At 47.7% G+C, this 20931-nt stretch overlaps 1 protein-coding gene across 4 annotated transcripts in view; it reads right to left on the reverse strand.

The window, feature by feature from the left end:
• SH3GL3 (SH3 domain containing GRB2 like 3, endophilin A3) overlaps positions 1–20931 on the reverse strand; it is a 73940-nt gene that overhangs the window by 12366 nt on the left and 40643 nt on the right. For 2 of the 4 annotated variants that reach the window (XM_066238357.1, XM_066238359.1), the window contains exons 4-8: positions 19631–19774; positions 15947–16080; positions 13147–13305; positions 9396–9499; positions 7843–7952 (exon numbers count right to left, since the gene is read on the reverse strand). In XM_066238357.1, coding sequence (XP_066094454.1) covers positions 7843–7952; positions 9396–9499; positions 13147–13305; positions 15947–16080; positions 19631–19774 — 651 coding nt within the window. The remainder of the gene's footprint in view (positions 1–7842; positions 7953–9395; positions 9500–13146; positions 13306–15946; positions 16081–19630; positions 19775–20931) is intronic. The other 2 variants (XM_066238361.1, XM_066238358.1) reach the window with 2 other exon arrangements.

Consider the following 20931-nt stretch of genomic DNA (forward strand, 5'->3'; position numbering starts at 1 on the left):
CCAGTCAGGGCATATGCAAGGGTCTGTCTCTGCCTCCCCTCCTCTCATTGACTAGAAAAAGAAAAAATAAAAAAAAAATAAAAAAAAAACAAAACCCTGACTGAGCCACCACACTGCCACTGCTCTGAAATTTTAATTTCCTCTTTGGAAATTTAGGTTAAAAATAAAATGCACATGTCTATTTTCAAAGTGCTTGTCTTTTTTCATGTTCATATTTCACACTTTACTTCTGAACCCACGTTTCTTTCCTAATGTAATCCTAGAGACTTTGTTCCAATGAGGGGAAGGACCGGCTCTAGACATTATTTCCAAACCTCTTAGAAAAGTATCAAGAAATTTATAAAAGTCTCTTTTATACCTACAGGGAGCTAGAATGTCTTCATACGAGCCATGTGAGAGATTTATTCTGCCTGCAGCACACCTCTGGAACCCCCTTTTCTTCCCTAACCTCAGCCTCTCACATTTTTGAAGCCGATCCCAGTTTGAAGCACTTTAACCCTTAGCTGGGATTATATAAAGTTGTACCTCTTTAAGAAGTTCAGTGAAAAAAAACAACACTTTATAAATAAATGAGTTGATTTAAAAAATGTAAGATATACTTTGTCCTCTAGTCTTTAAATTTATAATTCATGCCCTGGCTGGTTGGCTCAGTGATAAAGCATCAGCCTGGTGTGTGGATATCCTGGGTTCAAGTCTCAGTCACGGCACACAGGAGAAGTGACCTTCTGATTCTCTACCCCTCTCCCTCCCCCTTATCTCTCCCTCTCTTCCCCTCCCACAGCCATGACTTGATTGGTTTGAGTGTATCGACCCTGGGCACTGAGGATGGCTCCACAGAGCCCCCGCCTCAGGTACTAAAAATAGCTCAGTAGTGAGCATGGCCCCAGGTGGGCAGAGCATCAGCCCCAGACAAGGGTGGCCGGGAGGATCCCGGTTAGGGTGGATGCAGGAGTCTGTCTCTTTATCTCCCCCTCCTCTCACTGGGAAAAGAAGAAAAAATAAAACAAATGAATATATAAATCTCTAAGTGACAACGCTGGGGCCTGATCAAGATTTGCTGGGGTAGGGAAGAGACTTGAGCCTGGGTCACCAGTTCTTACACTATTTTCCTCAAAACCAGTGGTTTTCTGGGAACTACCCAGGCACACCGTTCAGTTCAAGGACTTTCCTTGGCCTCCTTTTCTGTTTGGGGACAGCCTCCACTGATGAAGTGTCACGACCCCATCTTCACGGTCTTGGACAAGCGGCGCGTTCTCCCAGCCAGGGCCTAAACTTGGATTTGTTCTGCAATCCATCATCGCAAGATGTGATTTCCACTGCCGGCCCCCCTTCCCCATTGCTGGCTGACTCGATTCATTCTCGTAAGTACCTAGAAATGATGTTATCAAAGATTCCATCTCGGCCCGACAATGGGCTCTGCCTAATTGACCCGGGTTCTTTCATCCCCCCCTCTCTTTTTTTCTGCAGAAAAAAGAAATGAGGGAGAAAATGTTCTTGGATTTCGTTTCTGGCAGAGTCCTGGGAGCTTTGCTTTAAATTGTTAGTGAAATGCTTGACATTTTTCCTTCACTTTATAAACATTATGTGCAAATCATTCAGAATCCTAATGGAAAGTAATTTCCCATTAATGTAGGTTATAAAATGCCATGTTCTTTTGAAATGGTGCCTTAGAAACAAACAGCACGAGACCCCTTTACGCTTGCAAATTCCATCCACAAATCAAGGAGGCGGGCGCTGGAGTGTCAGAGTTGGGGTGAGGGCCCCCGCCAAGGGCGATGCGGGAGAGGTGACGAGGACACTGAGAAGGGACAGGCTCGTGTCAAACAGTGGCTGACAGAGGCGTTGTTGGACACTGAGCCTCCTTCAAAGCTATCTTTTGTACATCTGTGATCTCTGGCTGACCAGCACCCTTCTAACAACTTAATCTGCCCAGAGGCTGAGCTGCTGGCCAAGGAGGAGGGACCACAGAACTGAGTGTCCTCTTGGGGTCTCCTTCTTCCACGTCACACATACTCACTCTGTGACCCCTTGCTGGCTGTGGGTTCCCTGTGATCAGGAATCCTGAAAACAGACTCTTTCCTGAGGCCCTTGAACATTTTATATGTCGCCCCCGTAACCCTTCTGAATGAAATAAAACATCGGTGACGAGCCCAGCTCCGCTTTTGGCTCTGTGACCTTGACAAAATCCCACTGACTCATCTGTAAAATGGGAACGATGACAGGACCAGAAACATGTATGAAGTCTTTACTCCGTTACCTGCCTCACAGCAAGTACTCAACGAGGATGGCTGCTCCATTGTGGTATTATGTGTTACTGTTTTATTTTATAGTATCACCTTCTTATAATATTGTTATGAGGATTAAATAAGTTTTGTATAAAAATCATGAAATAATAACGCCTGGCATATTTTTTGGCACTCAAATGCAACATTCTTATGCCCTTAAAGTGGTACTTTAACTAAAAATACTTTGTGGAGCCTGACCAGGTGGTGGCACAGTGGGTAGAGAATTGACCCGGGATGTTGAGGGCCCAGGTTTGAAACCCCGAGCTCACTGGCTTGAGCATGGGATCATTGAAATGATCCCATGGTTGCTGGCTTGAAGCCCAAGGTATCTGGTTTAAGCAAGGGGTCACTGGCTCAGCTAGAGTCCCCTGATCAAAGCATGTCTGAGAAGCAATCAATGAACACCTAAGGTGACACAACTACAAGTTGATGCTTCTCATCTCTGTCCTTTCTTGTTTCTCTATCTCTCTCTTGCGAAAAAAAAAAAAAAAAGTCATTTTTCGAGGACGAAGCTCTCCACACTGCCTGTCTGAGAGGTCAGATGCAGTGCCCTGTCTGTGATAAACGGAGACCCGTCACCAAAGGAAAGCTGAGTTCTCTCTTGTAGCAGGTGAGACCACGGCGTCTGGGAGCTTCAGCTCAAGTCCTGTCTCCAGGAACGACACCCCACCCCATCCGGACACAGGCGGGCAGGGCAGAGAAGCTGGGGCAGGGGTCTGCTGCTTCGGCCTCCCTCACACATAATGTACGCAGGGTGGGGGCTTGGGGGGTTCGTTTTCAGAGTTTTAATTCATTTGCATCCAGCTTCTTTCTAAACAGAAGTGCTGACGTGGCTGATAGTAATTCCTGCTTGAACCAGTTTTCTCGAGTCTCTGTGCAACAGTAGTTACTACCACCTTAACTCACACACAAACTGGCGCCAGAAGTGGGGGTTGTCAGAAGAAAACTTCCAATGAGTGGCACTGACCCTGCAGCCAGGCAGTGATGAAGGAAGAGACGTAAGGGGCATGCGAGCCGGTGACCTCCTTAGGTCACGGAAAACATTCGGGAGGACTTTGCCTGTGACACCTGGGAAAGTACCGGTCACTTTAAGAAAGAAGCAGGATAAACCAGAGTGTCAGCGGGCGTTGGTACTTCTTGGCGCATTTAGCGACTTAGTACAAGAAAGATAAGAAGTGCCCGGTTTGCACGCAAAAATCAAACATCAAGGAGCAGAATCGGAGTTGGTTTCAGTGTGTTAGCCAAGCTCCCTGCTTCTGTGCCTCAAAGAACAGAAGATAAAAGCCAGTTTTCCCTCCAAGTCCCTTCCGGAGACCTGTCTAAAGCCAACAGAGGCACCCAGGTCTGCAGCGAGGTCAAGATACTGCCCCCCACTCATGTCTGTTGTTTCAGATGACCTGAAGGTACCCCGCACAGGTGAAGAGAGGGCCGCGTGGGTTCATCAAGAAAGGGAAGAGAGGCCCTGGCCAGTTGGCTCAGCGGTAGAGCGTCAGCCTGGCGTGTGGGGGACCCGGGTTCGATTCCCGGCCAGGGCACATAGGAGAAGCGCCCATTTGCTTCTCCACCCCCCCTCCTTCCTCTCTGTCTCTCTCTTCCCCTCCCGCAGCCAAGGCTCCATTGGAGCAAGGATGGCCCGGGCGCTGGGGATGGCTCCTTGGCCTCTGCCCCAGGCGCTGGAGTGGCTCTGGTCTCTGCAGAGCGACGCCCCAGAGGGGCAGAGCATCGCCCCCTGGTGGGCAGAGCCTCGCCCCTGGTGGGTGTGCCAGGTGGATCCCGGTCGGGCGCATGCGGGAGTCTGTCTGACTGTCTCTGTTTCCAGCTTCAGAAAAATGCAAAAAAAAAAAAAAAAAAAAAAGAAGAAGAAAGGGAAGAGAGAGAGTGGTTGTAAGGGCTGGATCTGGAGAGAGCCTGCAGTGTATACTCACGGGACTGGAGACCTCACGCTGTCTCAGTGACAAGACAGTCCCGGGCCTTCCCACATCTGCACCCACAGGGAGAGGCGACTATAGCACCAGAGCAGCAGGCGGGGGGAAGGGCCCTCTGAGAGCCCTGCACCATCAAAGTGACGGTTACACAAGGAATAGTGTATAAGGAAAACAGCGTTTATAAGAAACTTGGAAGAGGAGGGAAGGAGAAGTCTAGGGGAGGCCGACAGGTGGGGAGCTAAGGCCTCATCTCCCATGTCGGGCAATCAAAAGAGCAGTGGTTTTTAACCACTGGTCCGCGACAAGTTTCGTGCGGTCTGCAAAAGAGTTAACCACCCTGATGTTATATGAAGATTATAGACCCAATGATCCTGGCCAAATTTGCTCATGCTCAGGGTGATTTCTGCCTTAGCAATCCCCAGAATTATTCTCCTAATTTCACTGGTCCCCCAGAGAAAAAAGGTTGAAGACCACTGCAATAGATAATAATATCCCAGATCAAAAAATAAATAAAAAATAGCAACATAAGCATATTATTTAGAACAATGGAACTAAATACCAAAATAACAGCTGAAAGTGTTAAAAGAAAGAGTAGGAAATAGAGATTGGGGGAGGAGTAGAGAAAGATGGCTGTTTTCCATAAAAAACCCCATAGTACCATTTTTTTAATAAAACTATATATATGCCTATTACTCCGGCCATTTGTATTTTTAATTGAAAACAAACCTTACAGCACAGCAATAGTGTTGGAAGAAAATCCCAACTGCACAGAGCATGTTATAGAGGAGGAACCTGAAATCGTGAATCTCGACCTGAGTCTCACACTGACACAAAAATTAACTCAAAGGAAATCATGGGCCCTGGCCCACAGGCTCAGTGGATAGAGCATCAGCCTGGCATACCGATGTCCTGGGTTCAATCCCTGGGCAGGGCACACAGGAGAGGTGGCCATCTGCTTCTCTCCCCTCCCTTCTCCCCTTCTCTCCCTCTTCCCCTCCTACAGCCAGTGGCTCGACTGGTTCGAGCATCAGCCCTGGATACTGAGGATAGTTCAGTAGGTCAGAGCATCAGCCTTAGGTGCTGAAAACAGCTTGGCTGATTTGAGTATCAGCCCCAGATGAGGATTGCCAGGTAGATCCCCGCTGGGGTGCACTTCCAGGAAAAACCATGGGAGGAAATCTTCAAGATTGAGGGCTCAGCAAAAAAATTCTCAAACTTTACATCAAAAGCATCACCTTAAAAGGAAAAATTGATAAACTGAACTTCATCAAAATTTAAAAATTTGGATATCAAAAATGCTATAAAGACACTAAAAAGAACCTGCAGAGTGAAAGAAAATATTTGGAAACCACATATAAGTCAAAGGACTTGATTTAGACCATATAAGAATGCTAAAATCTCAGTAACAAATTAGGGGAAAAACCTTAATCTCCCCATATGTCAAGAATTCTTATTAATCAGTAAGACAAAGTAAACTACCCAAAGAAAAAATTAATCATGTGAACAGACAGTTCAAACATGAGAAAATACAAACGATAAATTAAACATAGGAAAAAAAACCCCACTTAACCTCACTAGTTATCACAGAAAGGCAAATTAAGATTGAATACCATTTTTTTAAAACATGAACACCTGGCAAAACTGGAAGTCTAATGGCCCGGGTTGGTTGGCTCAGTGGTAGAGCCTCAGCTGGGTGTGTTGATATCCTGGGTTTGATTCCTGGTCAGGACACACAGAAGAAGTGACCATCTGCTCTCCACCCCTCCCCTTTCTCTCTCTCTCTCTCTCTCTCTCTCTCTCTCTCTCCTCTCTCCCTCCCTCCCTCCCTCCCTCCCTCCCTCCCTCCCTCCCTCACTCTCCCACAGTCATGGCTAGATTGGTTTGAGCGCATCAGCCCTGGGTGGTGCAGATGGTTCTGTGGAGCCTCCACTTCAGGTGGTAAAAATAACTCAGTTGCAAGCATGGCCCAGATGGGCAAAGCATAGGCTCCACACAGGGGTTGCTGGGTGGATACCAGTCAGGGCGATGTGGGAGTCTGTCTCTCTGCCTCTCCCCCTCTCACATGGAAAAAAAGAAAAAAAAAAAGAAAGTCTAATGACATGGGTTTGGGGAAGCAGGTATTACTACATTAACCCTTAGAGTAGTATGAACGTCATGTACATCCTTGTGCCACCAGACCATCCAGAGTATGATCGATTTATTTTATTTTTTATTTTATTTTTTTAAATTTTTTGTGTTTTTCTGAAGTTGGAAATGGGGAGGCAGTCAGACAGACTCCCACATGCGCCCGACCAGGATCCACCCGGCACGTCCACCAGGGGGCGATGCTCTGCCCATCTGGGGTGTCACTCTGTTACAACCAGAGCCATTCTAGCACCTGAGGCAGAGGCCACAGAGCCATCCTCAGCGCCCTGGCCATCTTTGCTCCAATGGAGCCTCGGCTACGGGAGGGGAAGAGAGAGACAGAGAGGAAGGAGAGGGGGAGGGGTGGAGAAGCAGATGGGCGCTTCTCCTGTGTGCCCTGGCCGGGAATCGAACCCAGGACTCCTGCACACCAGGCCAACGCTCTACCACTGAGCCAACCGGCCAGGGCTATGATCGATTTATTTAAAAAATGTGTAAAGCAATATTTAAAAAAGGCAAATGTATGTTCTTGTTTCCATAAATTGGTTATCAAATAAACCTGATTTTAAGTTAATAAAACTGGAACTAATTTCATTTTTTGAAAAAAAAAAACTCACTCCTGGCGGTCAATAAGCATGAAAAAAACTCACTACTCAAAGGGTTAATAGCAGTGTGCCATGTGTATATCTACACTCACTTAAAACTTGCATTCACTTTAACCCAGCAATTTCATTTCCAAGAAAGACTTGCATCTCAGCATATATAAAATATTCTATCAACATAGGATAATCCCCTTAGCAAATAACTAAAAACAACCTTCACGCCCATTAACAAGGAAATGTATGTATAATGAGAAACTACCAAACTGTCAAAAAAACATGGGGTAGATCTATACGCATGACATGGAAATAACTGAAAGGAATCCTGACACATTTACAGAAATCTAAAACTGTGAGTACAGTGTTCATAAACAGACCAATTATTAACAGTGGCCACTTGCAGGGCGGGGCCTGGGACACCGCAGGTGAACACGGGAAACCACAGTGTGACTTACACTTGAGGGTGTTTATTCTCGGTGTGATCACTCCATTCACAAACATGTTTGTGTCATTTGTCCAATTAACAAATAATGACGCAGCACTTAAGAAAGCGGCTTGCACGCAGCAGGTGCTCAACAAATGCTAATCCAAAGCTTTTAAAAATAAGTACAATATTTTGAAAGGGTTAAAAATGGAAATATAAAGGGTTTTGTGGCACGATCATACATGTTAAGAGGCAGGGAGTAGTCATGGAATTCTTCCTGGGGCTGGTTTGCAAAAATTAGCGTAAGTATCCAAAACCAGGAAGCAGGGAAAGGGGTATTATTGGTGGAGCAGGGGAGTTACCAAACAACTGAAGAAGAAACTGAGGGTCTTAGTGTATTTAACAATAGAAAAACATATGGTGAGCAGAGGCTTCCGCAGAGCCTGACCGCAGGGCTCACCTGGCCCACAGAATGGGCATCTCACCTGCTGTGTTGGCCGATGAGGTGGTGGCCACCCCGTTGAGCTCACTAGGGCTCCTCTTTAGGGGCCGTGGCTTGTATTCCCGCCTGGGCAGAGCGGACGCGGCCGATATTCTGTAACACACATGGGAAGACGAGTCAGACACCTGCTGGACCCGAGTCACGTCTGCCCTGCCCTGGTGGACCCATGGACTGGGGGGGAACATGGTGCCACCAAGGGGTGACTTTTAGCCAGTTCTCGAGTAGCCGGAGTAGCTAGAGGTCCTGTCTCAAATGTCGTTTCACAAGGAGGGATTTGAAAAGTGTCTCCCGTGAAGTCTCCGAGCAGCCAGGGGTGCACGGGGCAGTCAACAGTGGTGGCTGCCTTCTCTCGTTCTCCCCAAACAGGGATAGGAAATGAACACACACTCGGGTGAGCTCCAGGCGACCTCCCATCTGCAGCGTGGATGCCTCACTGACTGGACACACCTTTTGTCTTCCCTCTGTAATTAAGGTGCTGACATAAGCAAAAATCCCTCCAACTTTATTCATTATCAGAATCCCACACAAGACAAGTTTCTGTCATCAAATCCGGTCAAAAAAACCTGGCAGTTTTTTTTCACCCTTTATTTTAATGAACAGGGTTACTGTGCATACTCCATGTGATATCGTTAATTTTCAAAAAAGTATAGACTACATTGATCCTTAAGGTCATAAGGAACACAGCAATTTTTCTTTGATCATTCATGAAGTACCTGAGTCTCAATACCACTCAGAGTGAATATCATGAACATGACCTGATTTCTGAACTGTTGAGTTACACATGTCTTTGTCCACATACTGACGTACTTCCTGTCATCTCCCTCTTCACCACATCCCAGACTGGAAGTGGGGGTCTAAGCTCTCAAGCAGCAATAAGACCAGGATAGCTCTGCAGGGGCCGAACTCAAGTTTGGTGAGCAATTTTGCCCAGTTGCCCTAAACATAGGTCATGGAAAAGGGCTTTGATGAAAAGAAAAAGGTAATAAATTTCTAGCTCCCTTTTCCCGATTCTAAAGCCATGTATGGATTATCTCAGTGCTATCCCACACCCAACTGTGAAACCAGCTCCAGAAAATTCAATACCCTGGCTGATGGCTCAGTAGTAGAGCATCAGCCTGGCATATGGACGTCCCGGGTTCAATTCCCGGTCAGGGCACACAAGAGAAACAACCATATGCTTCTCCCCCCCTCCCCCTTCTCCCTATCTTCCCCTCCCACTGCCAGTGAATCGATTGGTTTGAGCAGGGACCTGGGCACTGAAGATAGCTCCGCTGAAGCATATTAGCCTCAGGTGCTAAAAATAGCTCTGCACTTGAGCATTAGCCCAAGAAGGAGTTGCCTGGTGGATTGCAATCAATGTGCATGTGTGAGTCTGCCTCACTATCCCACCTCCTCTCACCTGAAAAAAAGAAAAAAGAAAATTCAAAACCAAACTGGGCAATGGGAAGGGGGAGAACAGAGACAGAGAGAGACAGAGAGATTGATTTCCACTAATTCTAGCTCTGCAGCCCAGGGCCATGCCCAGTAGGCTCTTACCGCATCCGAAGCTTTTTCTGGAGCTCCTGCAGAATCTCGGTGGATTGCTTGTGATAGTCTAATGCAGCCTCTATAAACACAGCCAACTGGCTGACTTGTTCTACCTGCAGCAGAAGCGGAAAGTTACTTCACGGAGGCCAGAGCCTGCGGCGGTCCGAGCAAGGACACCAGCAACAGGGATCTAGATTTGCAGGGAAGCCCGCGTCTCCCTTGGCTCCGGTCCATCTCATTGCACGTCATCTGGGAGCCCTGGTAGTAATCACACGGGTCCCGGGAAAGACGGGAACACAGGCGACACATGTGAAAATTGAGTTCCGATTATAAATCTGATTTAGCTCAATAACAATGCCTGTTATTCCAATGAGGTGATAGTCGCAGATCTTTTTTTTTTTTTTTTTTTTTTTAAATTTATTTATTTATTTTTTTTTATTTATTAATTTTAGAAATGAGAGAGAGAGAGAGAGAAAGAGAGAGAGAGAGAGATGGGGGGAGGAGCAGGAAGCATCAACTCCCATATGTGCCTTGACCAGGCAAGCCCAGGGTTTCGAACCGGCGACCTCAGCATTTCCAGGTCGACGCTTTATCCACTGCGCCACCACAGGTCAGGCGATAGTCGCAGATCTTAATGTGATCAAGTTCATCAACCTGAAAATGAAATCAAGTTTTCCCAGTGACAAAGAAAGCCAACACTGAGACAGAGGAACTGCTTCCTCACACCGAGGTGTTTCTGGGGGTCCTTTCTACTTTCAGTCAGAGCAAGAGACTATGGAAATTAAACTCCTTCTCAGACAAGACGGAAGCCAGGGCACAGCCGCCGGCCCCCCGGACGGAGCTGTCGCTGTAGACACAACATCCTCTCCCTGAAACACATCACTGAGAGGAAGACACCCTCAAGGCTGTGGCTTCTCTCTTTCCCGTGAACCCAGGCATCCATGAAACCAGTGACCAGATTACAGGGGACACGGAAAAATAAGCTAAAAACGCTGTGTCCCCTCAGGAAGTCTCAAAGACCTCAAAGACCTGGAGATGCCTCATTTGAGGAGGAGACGCCGCCAGCTAGCCTGAGCACTTCCCCGGCTCCCAGGTATCCGAGGGGCTGCTACAGAAACAAGGGATTCAATGAGCTTATTTGTGGAATCCCCGGAGGCAGGCCCGCTGGGTGGAGGTGGGCGGGGACCCCAGCACAAATCCCACACACGCCAGATCCAAACACACAAAACAAAACCACCACCCCTCTCCCAAGCTCCCCAAAGCCTCTGCACCATTTCCTCGGTCGGTTTGCTCATCAGCGTTGGGCAAAGCCAGCCCTGAGCAGGCAGGCACGTCCTCACCCTGCCAAACCCTCCGCCACGCGTCTGCCTCAGAGATCCAAACTGGCTCCGTGTACTGTTAGGTCCACTTCCTTTTCCTTGCCCACCTATCCCACTGCAAACACGGACTCAGTGTGCCTCTCAGAGCTGCGTGAGCCCCACCAGGATCAGTGTCGGAACCAGGAAGCCTCACCACACGTTCGCCACGCTCTGTGGCTGGAGGACCTCCAAGCCCAGCCTCAAATTTCCCAAACCGTGCAAACAAAACAGGGACAGCACGACCCCTCCGAAACCCTACGGATTCTTACGTTTCACCTCTTTGGCTCTGACACACACTTTTTGAGCAAGTCCAGGGCCTCTAATGAGATCAGAGTGGAATCAGCTACAGAAAGTAAGTTCCCGCAGGGCCCGAGTTGCATGCCGGGTGGATCCGCACCAGCCGCCCTGACTTTGGGAAAGCGGATTTCTATCTTCATGCCCACTTTGAAATCCGCCCGGCGTGACGTCACGTGTAAAGGGACAGAGGAAGGGGGTCAGATGAACTTTCTTTGAAACACATGTGAAGTTGGGCAGGGCAGAGGGGGACGTCACCACTCTCCTCTCTGATGTGGTTAAAATACAAGATTATGTCACCAAGAGATGCACTTGTAACTAGTCACTCCATGGCTGACTTCGGGAAGGAATCATGGGCTGTCGTGTGCACAGAGTGGGTATTCAGTGCAACTCGGGAAGAGGTGGTCACCAGGCTCTGAGTCTCCAGTGAGGGACACATGGTGTCACCATGGCTTATCTGCCTCCCCCTGCTAGACAGTGGAGGCTCCCTGCTGCCCCGGGCCATAAGCAGTAGGCAGGTGGCCTCTGCCTCCCAAACCACACTTAGAAGTCAACACCTGGACAGGCAGAACCAAGGTCGCAATAAACCCAGGCCTGTGAGAGGGTAAAACACTTCTCTCACTGGCTGCACCACTCAGCCTGGCAAATGCACCTGTCGGCTCCGGGCAGGTGGGAGGGGCTTACCTCCTGTATGACAAGCAGGGTACTGCCAACCCTCCTGAATGAAAAGAGGACTGGATTTTTATAAAAAAGGATCACTGCTGACTTTTGACTGATACTGAAGAGAAACTGAGGTCTCCCTAGGATCAACCCAGGGAGACAGGCCTCCCTGATGGAGCGTGTGGGTTGGACAGCTCGTCCCGCACAGGATTCCACCTCAGGGGTTAAACCACCACTCCTGGGCGTGGGGCATGTGCAGCTGACACCAAATACACCAAAAACATTTTCCCAAATGCTTCCAAAAATAACACGTGCAACCGACACAAAACCAAACCAAACTGCTATTGCTCAGGGACCATTTCAAAAGGAAATTTACATATTTAAGGGAGAACAAACCAGCAAAACAACAGAGCAAACTGCGACCACCCTTCCTGTTTCCCACGCTATGTAAACACCTGACAAAATATTTAAAAGGAGAAACAAACAGAGTGTGCTTTTGAGCACTCAGGTTTAATGGACGTGGAAATTTCAAAATGTCCCCTCCCCAGGACTACTCTTGTTGATACTGGACGTCACCCCCTACCCAAAATATCCCCACGGCTATAAAAAGTGCTCAGTTCAACTTGACTCAAAGATGCAAGACCTCAATGTGCCTTTTAATGAACTATAATAAGTAGAAGGTGGTTTTGCAGATAGATAAATCCTCCGATTTGTACCCACAGATTTCAAAGTTCAACAAGCAGGGCCACAGTGAGCACTGAGCCGAGATGGCTCACGAGGCACCGAAACATGCCCAGTGACTCCTCGCCACCAACAAAGAGGGGAATCCCCACTCCACCATCCCCCTTAATCCTATTTTGTCTAACTTCTCTCGGGCAAATACAGCTGGTGGTGAGAATCCCAGTGCAGGACACCATCAGCCTGTCTGAGGGCTGTGTCCCGAGACCTCCACAGTCCCCGCACCCGCCAGCACCGCTATGACATAGCTAAGAAATTTCGGCCCATGTCCTGAGAGGCCTCTACTGTGACAGGTGAAGGCATCAGAGTGCTGGATGGTGCGCAAGGCTCTCCCACCAGCGCAGAGAGATGCTCCCTCTCCCATGTGTGCAAAACTGTACATTGCCACGCGGCGTGGGCTTTCCATCCGGAAAAATCAGCAACGCTATGACCTTGGAAACAAAAACTGGCAACAGGGTGATTCCCAAGATACCCCCACTTCACCAAGGCCAACCCCAGCACAGCACGGAAGCCACCCTAGGGATGACTGGGCACCCCAAGACCTTAGATTTCAGCTGGGACATGCTGAATGTCTAAAGCTCTGAGGCAGGGGAGAATGGTTACAGAAAGTTCTGGAAACTTTCGTCACAGTCAAGGCTCTAGCGCCCCTCCGCAAACACAGTCAACGTTCTCATTCCCATGAAAGTCTCCCATTCGGTATCAATACTTACATCATTCTCTAAAAAATTAAACATGCTTCGTTCAGCCAAGTCCTTCGACTCTTCAAATTTCTCTATAGCTTGTCTGATTTCTTCATCAGGTATCTTACCTACTCGCTTCTTTTTATAATCATAATCCAGGCGGCGGCCCTCCAGCTTTCTCAGGTGGTGCTAGGAGACAGAGGGGACAGACCTCCAGGAATGCAGAGCATGGCTCAGACAGACCTTCCTCACTGCTGTGAGGAGAGTCTTTATTTTTCTTCTTGGCCTAAATTTTAGGGGGCAGGGTCCCATTTAAAATTTTATTTTTGGTGGGCACCTCAGCATCTGTTAGAGGCTCCTTTCATTGCAAATTCTCAAGGATGGATGGATGGATAGATGGATGGATGGAAGATGGAGGACGATGGATAGATGGATGAATGGATGGAGGATGATGGATGGACGGAAGGAGGATGGATGATGGATGGATGATGGATGGATGGAGGATGATGGATGGATGGAGGATGATGGATGGATGAATGGATGGATGATGATGGACGGATAGAGAGAGAATAGATGGATAAATGAATATCCAAAATGAGTATGGAGGCCCTGGCTGGTTGGCTCAGTGGTAGAGCATCAGCCTGGCGTGCAGAAGTCCCGGGTTCGATTCCCGGCCAGGGCACACAGGAGAAGCGCCCATCTGCTTCTCCACCCCTCCCCCTCTCCTTCCTCTCTCTCTCTCTTCCCCTCCCGCAGCCGAGGCTCCATCGGAGCAAAGTTGGCCCGGGCGCTGGGGATGGCTCTGTGGCCTTTGCCTCAGGTGCTAGAGTGGCTCTGGTCGCAACAGAGCGACACCCCAGATGGGCAGAGCGGCATCACCCCCTGGTGGGCGTGCCGGGTGGATTCTGGTCAGGCATATGCGGGAGTCTGTCTGACTGCCTCCCCGTTTCTGGCTTCAGAAAAATACAAAAAAAAAAAAATGAGGATGGATGGAGGATGGAGGATGGATGGATGGACGATGATGGATGGATGGATGGATGATGATGGATGCATGATGATGGATGGATAGAGGGAGGATGGATAGAGGGAGAATAGATGGATGAATGGATTTCCAAAATGAGGATGGATGGAGGATGGATAGATGGATGGATGGATAGATGATGATGGATGGATGGAGGATAATGGAGGATGATGGATGGATGAATAGATGGATGGATGGGTGGATGGATGGATGAATGGACGGACGGAATGAATGAATGAATGAATGATGAACGGATAATGGAATAAATGAAGAAATGGGTAGATGGGTTGATGGATGGATGAATGGATGGCAGAATAAATGAGTGTCAATATGGAATATAAGGACACAGTATTGGCATTGATTCATTTTCCAAAGTTCTTTTAAGATTTTATTTATTGATTTTTTTAGAGAGAGAATAGAAAGAGAAGTATGAAAAGGGAAGTATCAACGTGTAATAGTTCCTTTCTGTATGTGCCTTAACCGGGCAAGCCCGGTGTTTTGCACTAGTGACCTCAGCCTTCCAGGTCAGTGCTTTATCCACTGCACCACCACAGGCCAGGCAATCAACGTTCTTTATAGGACTCTTCACTTTGGCTCTGTTAATGTCCAGATAATTTCCAACCAAAGTAACTATACCAAAATGAAGGCTGTTTCTTTTGGCACTATTGTCAACTCCTCACTAAAAAGTAGATGACAGGCCCTGGCTGGGTAGCTCAGTTGGTAAGAAAATCATCCCAATATGCCAAGGTTGCAGATTCAATCCCCGGTCAAGGCACATACAAGAAGCAAACAATGAATGCATAAATGATTGGAACAATAAATCAATGATTCTCTCTCTCTCTCCATTCCTTTCTCTCTAAAATCAATTTTAAGAAAAAGTAGATGATAAAAACACAAATTTCTAGTATCCTCTAGAATATTTATGTGTCTTTCATAAAGTTCCCTGACAATTAATTACAGAACAAGTTGAGTAAATGCTACAGTGCGTGTACACCCTCTGTGTGTGCTGGGGGTGGCCACTTTAAATAGTTTTCCAAGCACACAATGAGGTCAAGGAGAATAATGACCACTTGTATGACGCATCAAAAGATGCAACAAAGGCCCTGGCCGGTTGGCTCAGCGGTAGAGCATCGGCCTAGCGTGCAGAGGACCCGGGTTCGATTCCCGGCCAGGGCACACAGGAGAAGCGCCCATTTGCTTCTCTACCCCTCCGCCGCGCTTTCCTCTCTGTCTCTCTCTTCCCCTCCCGCAGCCAAGGCTCCATTGGAGCAAAGATGGCCCGGACGCTGGGGATGGCTCTGTGGCCTCTGCCCCAGGCGCTAGAGTGGCTCTGGTCGCAACATGGCGACGCCCAGGATGGGCAGAGCATCGCCCCCTGGTGGGCAGAGCATCGCCCCTGGTGGGTGTGCCGGGTGGATCCCGGTCGGGCGCATGCGGGAGTCTGTCTGACTGTCTCTCCCTGTTTCCAGCTTCAGAAAAATGAAAAAAAAAAAAAAAAAAGATGCAACAAATATATGAGTTTCAGTATCAAAAACCCACTACACAGTTCTAGAATCACCATATGCAAGAAATGGCTGGGGAAATAAGTGTCTTTAACTTGGTTTCTGTTTGGCTTCAATGCGCTACAGGATAAAGAGCCCACTGAGCCTGGAGCTCCCACCTGGGCCAGGGGAGCAGAACTGAGTGATTTCTCTCAAGGCACACAATCAGCTGATGTTTGCATTTGGTCCCTAAAGAAACGTCCTAATGATGTTACATATAAACATCACTTAAGGAGCAATAGGTGGGTTTACAGCCAAGAAAACTTACCCCAATCTCTTTTAAATCTTTGTCTTGTAGTAACTGAAGTGGATCAATAAAAGTTTGCTTTACGTTAATATCAAGGGAGTCTTTGACTTCAGCCATCAGCTTCATGGATTCGCCAACTTCTACCAGTGCATTGCCTGGAATAGAAAATACAAATAAAAAGGATTTATTGGCAGAGTACTTTAAGGTTGGAAGTGATACATATTTCTTTCCAAAAGTTTGTGGATAATGGTTTAATAAGGCCTGGGACTGACTCAGAAAAATATTTTTAAAAAACTTTCTACAATTTCTTTTCTACAGTCCGCATTTTCTTCCTAACACTCAACCTGGAGGCAGACAGGCCGAGGCACTTACCATTTTGGCCACTAGGTGGAGATAAAGCTCCATTTATAAAAAGGTAACTTGGGTGAACTGGCACCAAGGGTTTCTTAGAAGCTCCAGAACAAAGTCCCTCTTTGTAAACAATGAAAGGATTGAGTCATGGGGGGGCCAAGCATCAACCAATAAAGATTACAATAGAAATAAATTAACAAAATCTCATCTCAGCTTTTGCTGCCAGATTTTCCTGAGGCCACTGGCTGGATCCTTCAGATGGTTCTAGGGCTCCCCATCCTCCCTGAGTCAGAGAAGCCAGGCAGTGCCACACAGGGAGCGTCCCAGCAGGGCGGGCAGGGTCTGCGGCCGCCCTGAGGCCTGGGCAGTCATGCTGATCCTGGGTGGTGACAGGCAGCTCTGGCTGAATTACGCGTGGCACCTGGGCACCAGCCAATCCGTACTGGTTTGCAAGCAGGGGCCCTGGGAGCTGCGCGTGATGAGGGTGCAGGTTCTCTAAAGTTCATCTCTGGCACATGCCTCCCTGGACAGAACCAGCTGTCCCGTGTCGGGGTGGGAGGGTTCCAAGTTGAGTTTGTAAAAAGGCAGAGTGTGTGGCCCCTCAACTCCCAAGCTGAAGAAGACCTTAAAAGCCAGCCCAAGATTTTGCATTCCTAACCAATTCTGACCTTCAATAGTTTCACTTATTAGTTGAAGGCATGTATAATTCATTCATCTGTAAAACAGGGATAGCACTACTGTCTCATTCCTTTTTTAAAAAAAGAAAAGAAAGGAACTAGATAACATATGCTGCAGGACTTTGCAAAATATCAGTGACTAAACCACAGCTTCCTGGGACTCCCTTTGACCCACTGGCAGCTTCATTCCTCCTGGGAGGCTAACCTAGTCAGGAGTCTGACTCTACATTGTTCCGATGGAGACGGGACGTCCTTTCCTAGCCTGGAGATTCTTCTCTGCCCAGGAAGTCAGAAACGAAGGGTTCTGCTCCTGACCCCCTCACTCTGCCGCCTGTGCCCGTGCCCCAGAATGTCACTTAATTCAGCTTTGACAAAAACATTTTCAAGTGTATTTCTTTGAAGACTCCAAAGATGACATTCTGCATGAACTGGACACTCCCTCTACTTGCCCAAGGTCAGTGCTGTCAATTCCAGGAGGGTGTGGGGCTCAGGCTCCACCCCCCAAGGTTTCTGCACTTGAAGGAGGTCCCACCACATGGCTCTGAGAAAGCATCCGATAGCACAGCCTGTTCCTCAGAGCACCACGCGGCCCATCTGTTCCTAACAGCCCGGCCCTCCTGACATAGCTCTCTTCCATATCCCGGGTTCCAGTAAGTCGCTGGGCACTTGCGAAGCTACCACGCTGTCTGCCCCTCCAAGCCCTCTGCCCTGTCACTGCGGCCAGATGCACAGCAGGAACCGCCCTGGGTGTCAGGGCCCGTCTGGTGGCCTCACCTGTCCCCTGTCGGGCCTGCCATCAAGGTACAAGAAAAGGTTACCTTGTCTCCACTCACAGGGAACAAAATAAAATCACATTCTACTACTCTAGCAGATATTGTTATTCTTGGTAACTAATTCATGTTTTAAAGTTTCATTTTTCTTTTTTTTAAGTTTTCAAAATACACCCTCCCCCCAATTTCATAGATGAATCACTACGGCCAAATACTTAAAAGCCTCAATTCCATGTCCTTCCTTGTTACCACTCCCTGCACAGCAAAGGTCCCAAATCCTCCCAGAAGGCTTCATACATTGAATTCAATTCACCCCCGATCTAATTAATGTATTCATTTCAAGAAATCTTAATCAAAATTGAATGAGCATTTTGTTCCTTAGTAGAGGGGACTTAAAATGACTCTAAGTTTTATCTGCAAAACTAAAACAGGCAAATATGTCCATGAAATTTTTACAATATCTAGGGGGAAATTTCACTTACATAATGTTAAAATGTGCTTTTAAATTACAATACTAAAACAACATGACAGTTGATCAAAATAGGGTATGGATCAAGAAACCAGGGAAGACCAGAAACAAACTTAAAATGAATAATTTTTAGCCTATACCAAAAAGGTTAGTTCAGCCTGACCAGGCAGTGGTGCAGTGGATAGACCGTCTGCCTGGGATGCTGAGGACCCACGTTTGAAACTCCGAGGTCACCAGCTTGAGTGGAGGCTCGCCAGCATGAGCGTGAGACCATAGACTCCACTGGCTTGAGCAAGAGGTCACTCGCTCTGCTACAGGCCCTCCCTCCGTCAAGGCACATATGAGAAAGCAATCACTGAACAACTAAGGTGCCTCAATGAAGAACTGATGCTTCTCATCTCTCTGCCTTCCTGTCTGTCTGTCCTTGCTGCATCCCTCTCTCTCTCTTGATTAAAAAAATTAAAAAAAAAATTAGTTCAAATCAGAAAGATCGACGGCGTTAGGACAACTAAAACAAAACTAGAACCCTCTTGCACAGATTCACCCGTTAAACTCAGGACCCTGGAAGTGTAAAGGTAAGAAAAGAAAGCATACGGGTGTAAGTATAAATAAACATTTGCACAATTAGTGGGAGTGAGACGAAAAGTTTTTCTAAACTTGACAGCAAAGCCATAAAGCATTAAGGAGACCCAGTGACCCCCACTACATGAAAAGCAAAAATCTTTCTTCATTACAATGACTCCCACCCACAAGGTCCGAAGTGAATGCCTACCTAGTATTAAACTCCATCAACTTAGAAGGTCAGCAAAGATTCTGACCATTGAAAGAGCTAACTAATAAGAAAAAAAGGGGGCAGCCCTGGCCAGGTAGCCAGTTGGTTAGAGTGTTTCAAGGTTGCAGATTTAATCCCTGGTCAGGACACATACAAGAATCAGTCAATGAATGCATAAGTAAGTGGAACAACAAATCAATATTTTTCTCTTTCTCTCTCTCTCTCTCTCTCAAATCAGTAAACTAAAAAAAAAAAAAAAAATTTAGGCCCTGGTCAGTTTGCTCAGTGGATAGAGCATTGGCCCAGCGTGCGGACATCCAGGATTCTGTCCCCAGTCAGGGCACACGTGAGAAGTGACCATCTGCTTCTCCCTCTCCCCCTCTCACAGCCAGTGGCTCCCCTGGTTCAAGCATTGGCCCAGGTGCTGAGGACGGCTCAGCTGATTTGGATGTCAGCCCCAGGTGCATATATGGTTTGGGTGGTGTCAGCATTTTCCTTTATCTTACTTGGCTAGGTTTTCTAAACTTCCTGTTACAAATATGTAGTACTTGTAGTACTTTGGTAATAAGAATACACAAGTACAGGCTGTTACAATAAAGGCTTCTTGTAGAACCTACAAGCACCGAGGGGCGCGCCCTCGCTCCCCGGGGTCACGGTGCCACTCACCGAAGGTGGAGGCTTCCCCGAGCTCCCGGCCGTACTTCAGCATGCAGTCGCCCAGCAAGCCCTCCGTCTGCGGGTACCCGGTGGTCCTCACCTGCCCTCGGATCTTCGACACGGTGCTCAGCATGCCCAGCTTAGCTCTGTATGCTTAAAAACATTGTCATTTGTAATCCCTTCCAGTGACGAGGCGGAGGGACAGGCTCGGAGCATTCAATAAACGCGGCTGGTGAAATCGAGGTCACCCTAACAAAATGCCAAGGGCCTAAAGCAGGAAAGGGCTGTGTGTGTGACCCAGTCAGTCCCTCGTGCGACTTCCAAGATTCTTTACTGAGGTGGGTATAAGAGCTCAGTTGCAGTCAGGTGAGAAAACAGGAACTGCACACATGTCACTAAATTTCCAAATGACAGCAAGTGGGCTGCCAGGACCTAAGACAGCAGCTGCCCTCAAGGGTTCAGATACTGGAAGGCAGATTATACAAAATGTGATTACACAAATGAAGTTTGGGTGTGGTCTCCAGAAAGGAAAATATAGCAAAGTGCTGAAAAAGGATGCAACGATGCCTCTAATAAGCGGAAACGTAAGCGGTAGCAGAGGGACTACCATGGTATTTAACCACCATAATGAGCAGGCAGATCTGACCCAGGAAGTTAACACAGAGCCAATCGGAAGATCTCTATGGGAAAACATAACTGTGGCCTGAAAACCAAGGTAAGGCTTTAGGATTCCACTCCATGGGCTATAGAGAGTCACAGACTAGCTTGTGGTTTCTGAGATGGTTTTAGGTAATGAAGGCATACACTTTTTTTTTTAAGTGAGAACAGGGGAGGCAGAGAGACAGACTCCCACATGCGCCCCGATCGGGATCCAACCCAGTAAGCCCCCTACCAGGGGCCACCGCTCCATTGCTTGGCAACCAAGCTATTTTAGTGCCTGAGACGAGGCCATGGAGCCATGCTCAGTGCCTGGGGCCAACTTGCTCAAACCAATTGAGCCATGGCTACGGGAGAGGAAGTGAGAGAGATTGAGAGAAGGGGATGGAGGGGTGGAGAAGCAGATGGTCACTTCTCCTGTGTGTGCTGACGCTGACCCAGAATCAATCTCAGGACTTCCACACCTGGTCCAACGCTCTACTGCTGAGCCAACAGGCCAGGGCCCCCTTTTATTTTCCTTTGCTTTAATAATTACATCTTTGTTTCAATTCTAAACCAGCATTTCTCAAAGTGTCACATGTATACAAATCACCTGCGGAAACTGCTAAAATGTACAGTCTGGGATGAGCCCAAGACTGAATGTCTTCCCCACA

This window comes from Saccopteryx bilineata, chromosome 7 (assembly GCF_036850765.1).
Source record: "Saccopteryx bilineata isolate mSacBil1 chromosome 7, mSacBil1_pri_phased_curated, whole genome shotgun sequence".
Taxonomy (NCBI): domain Eukaryota; kingdom Metazoa; phylum Chordata; class Mammalia; order Chiroptera; family Emballonuridae; genus Saccopteryx; species Saccopteryx bilineata.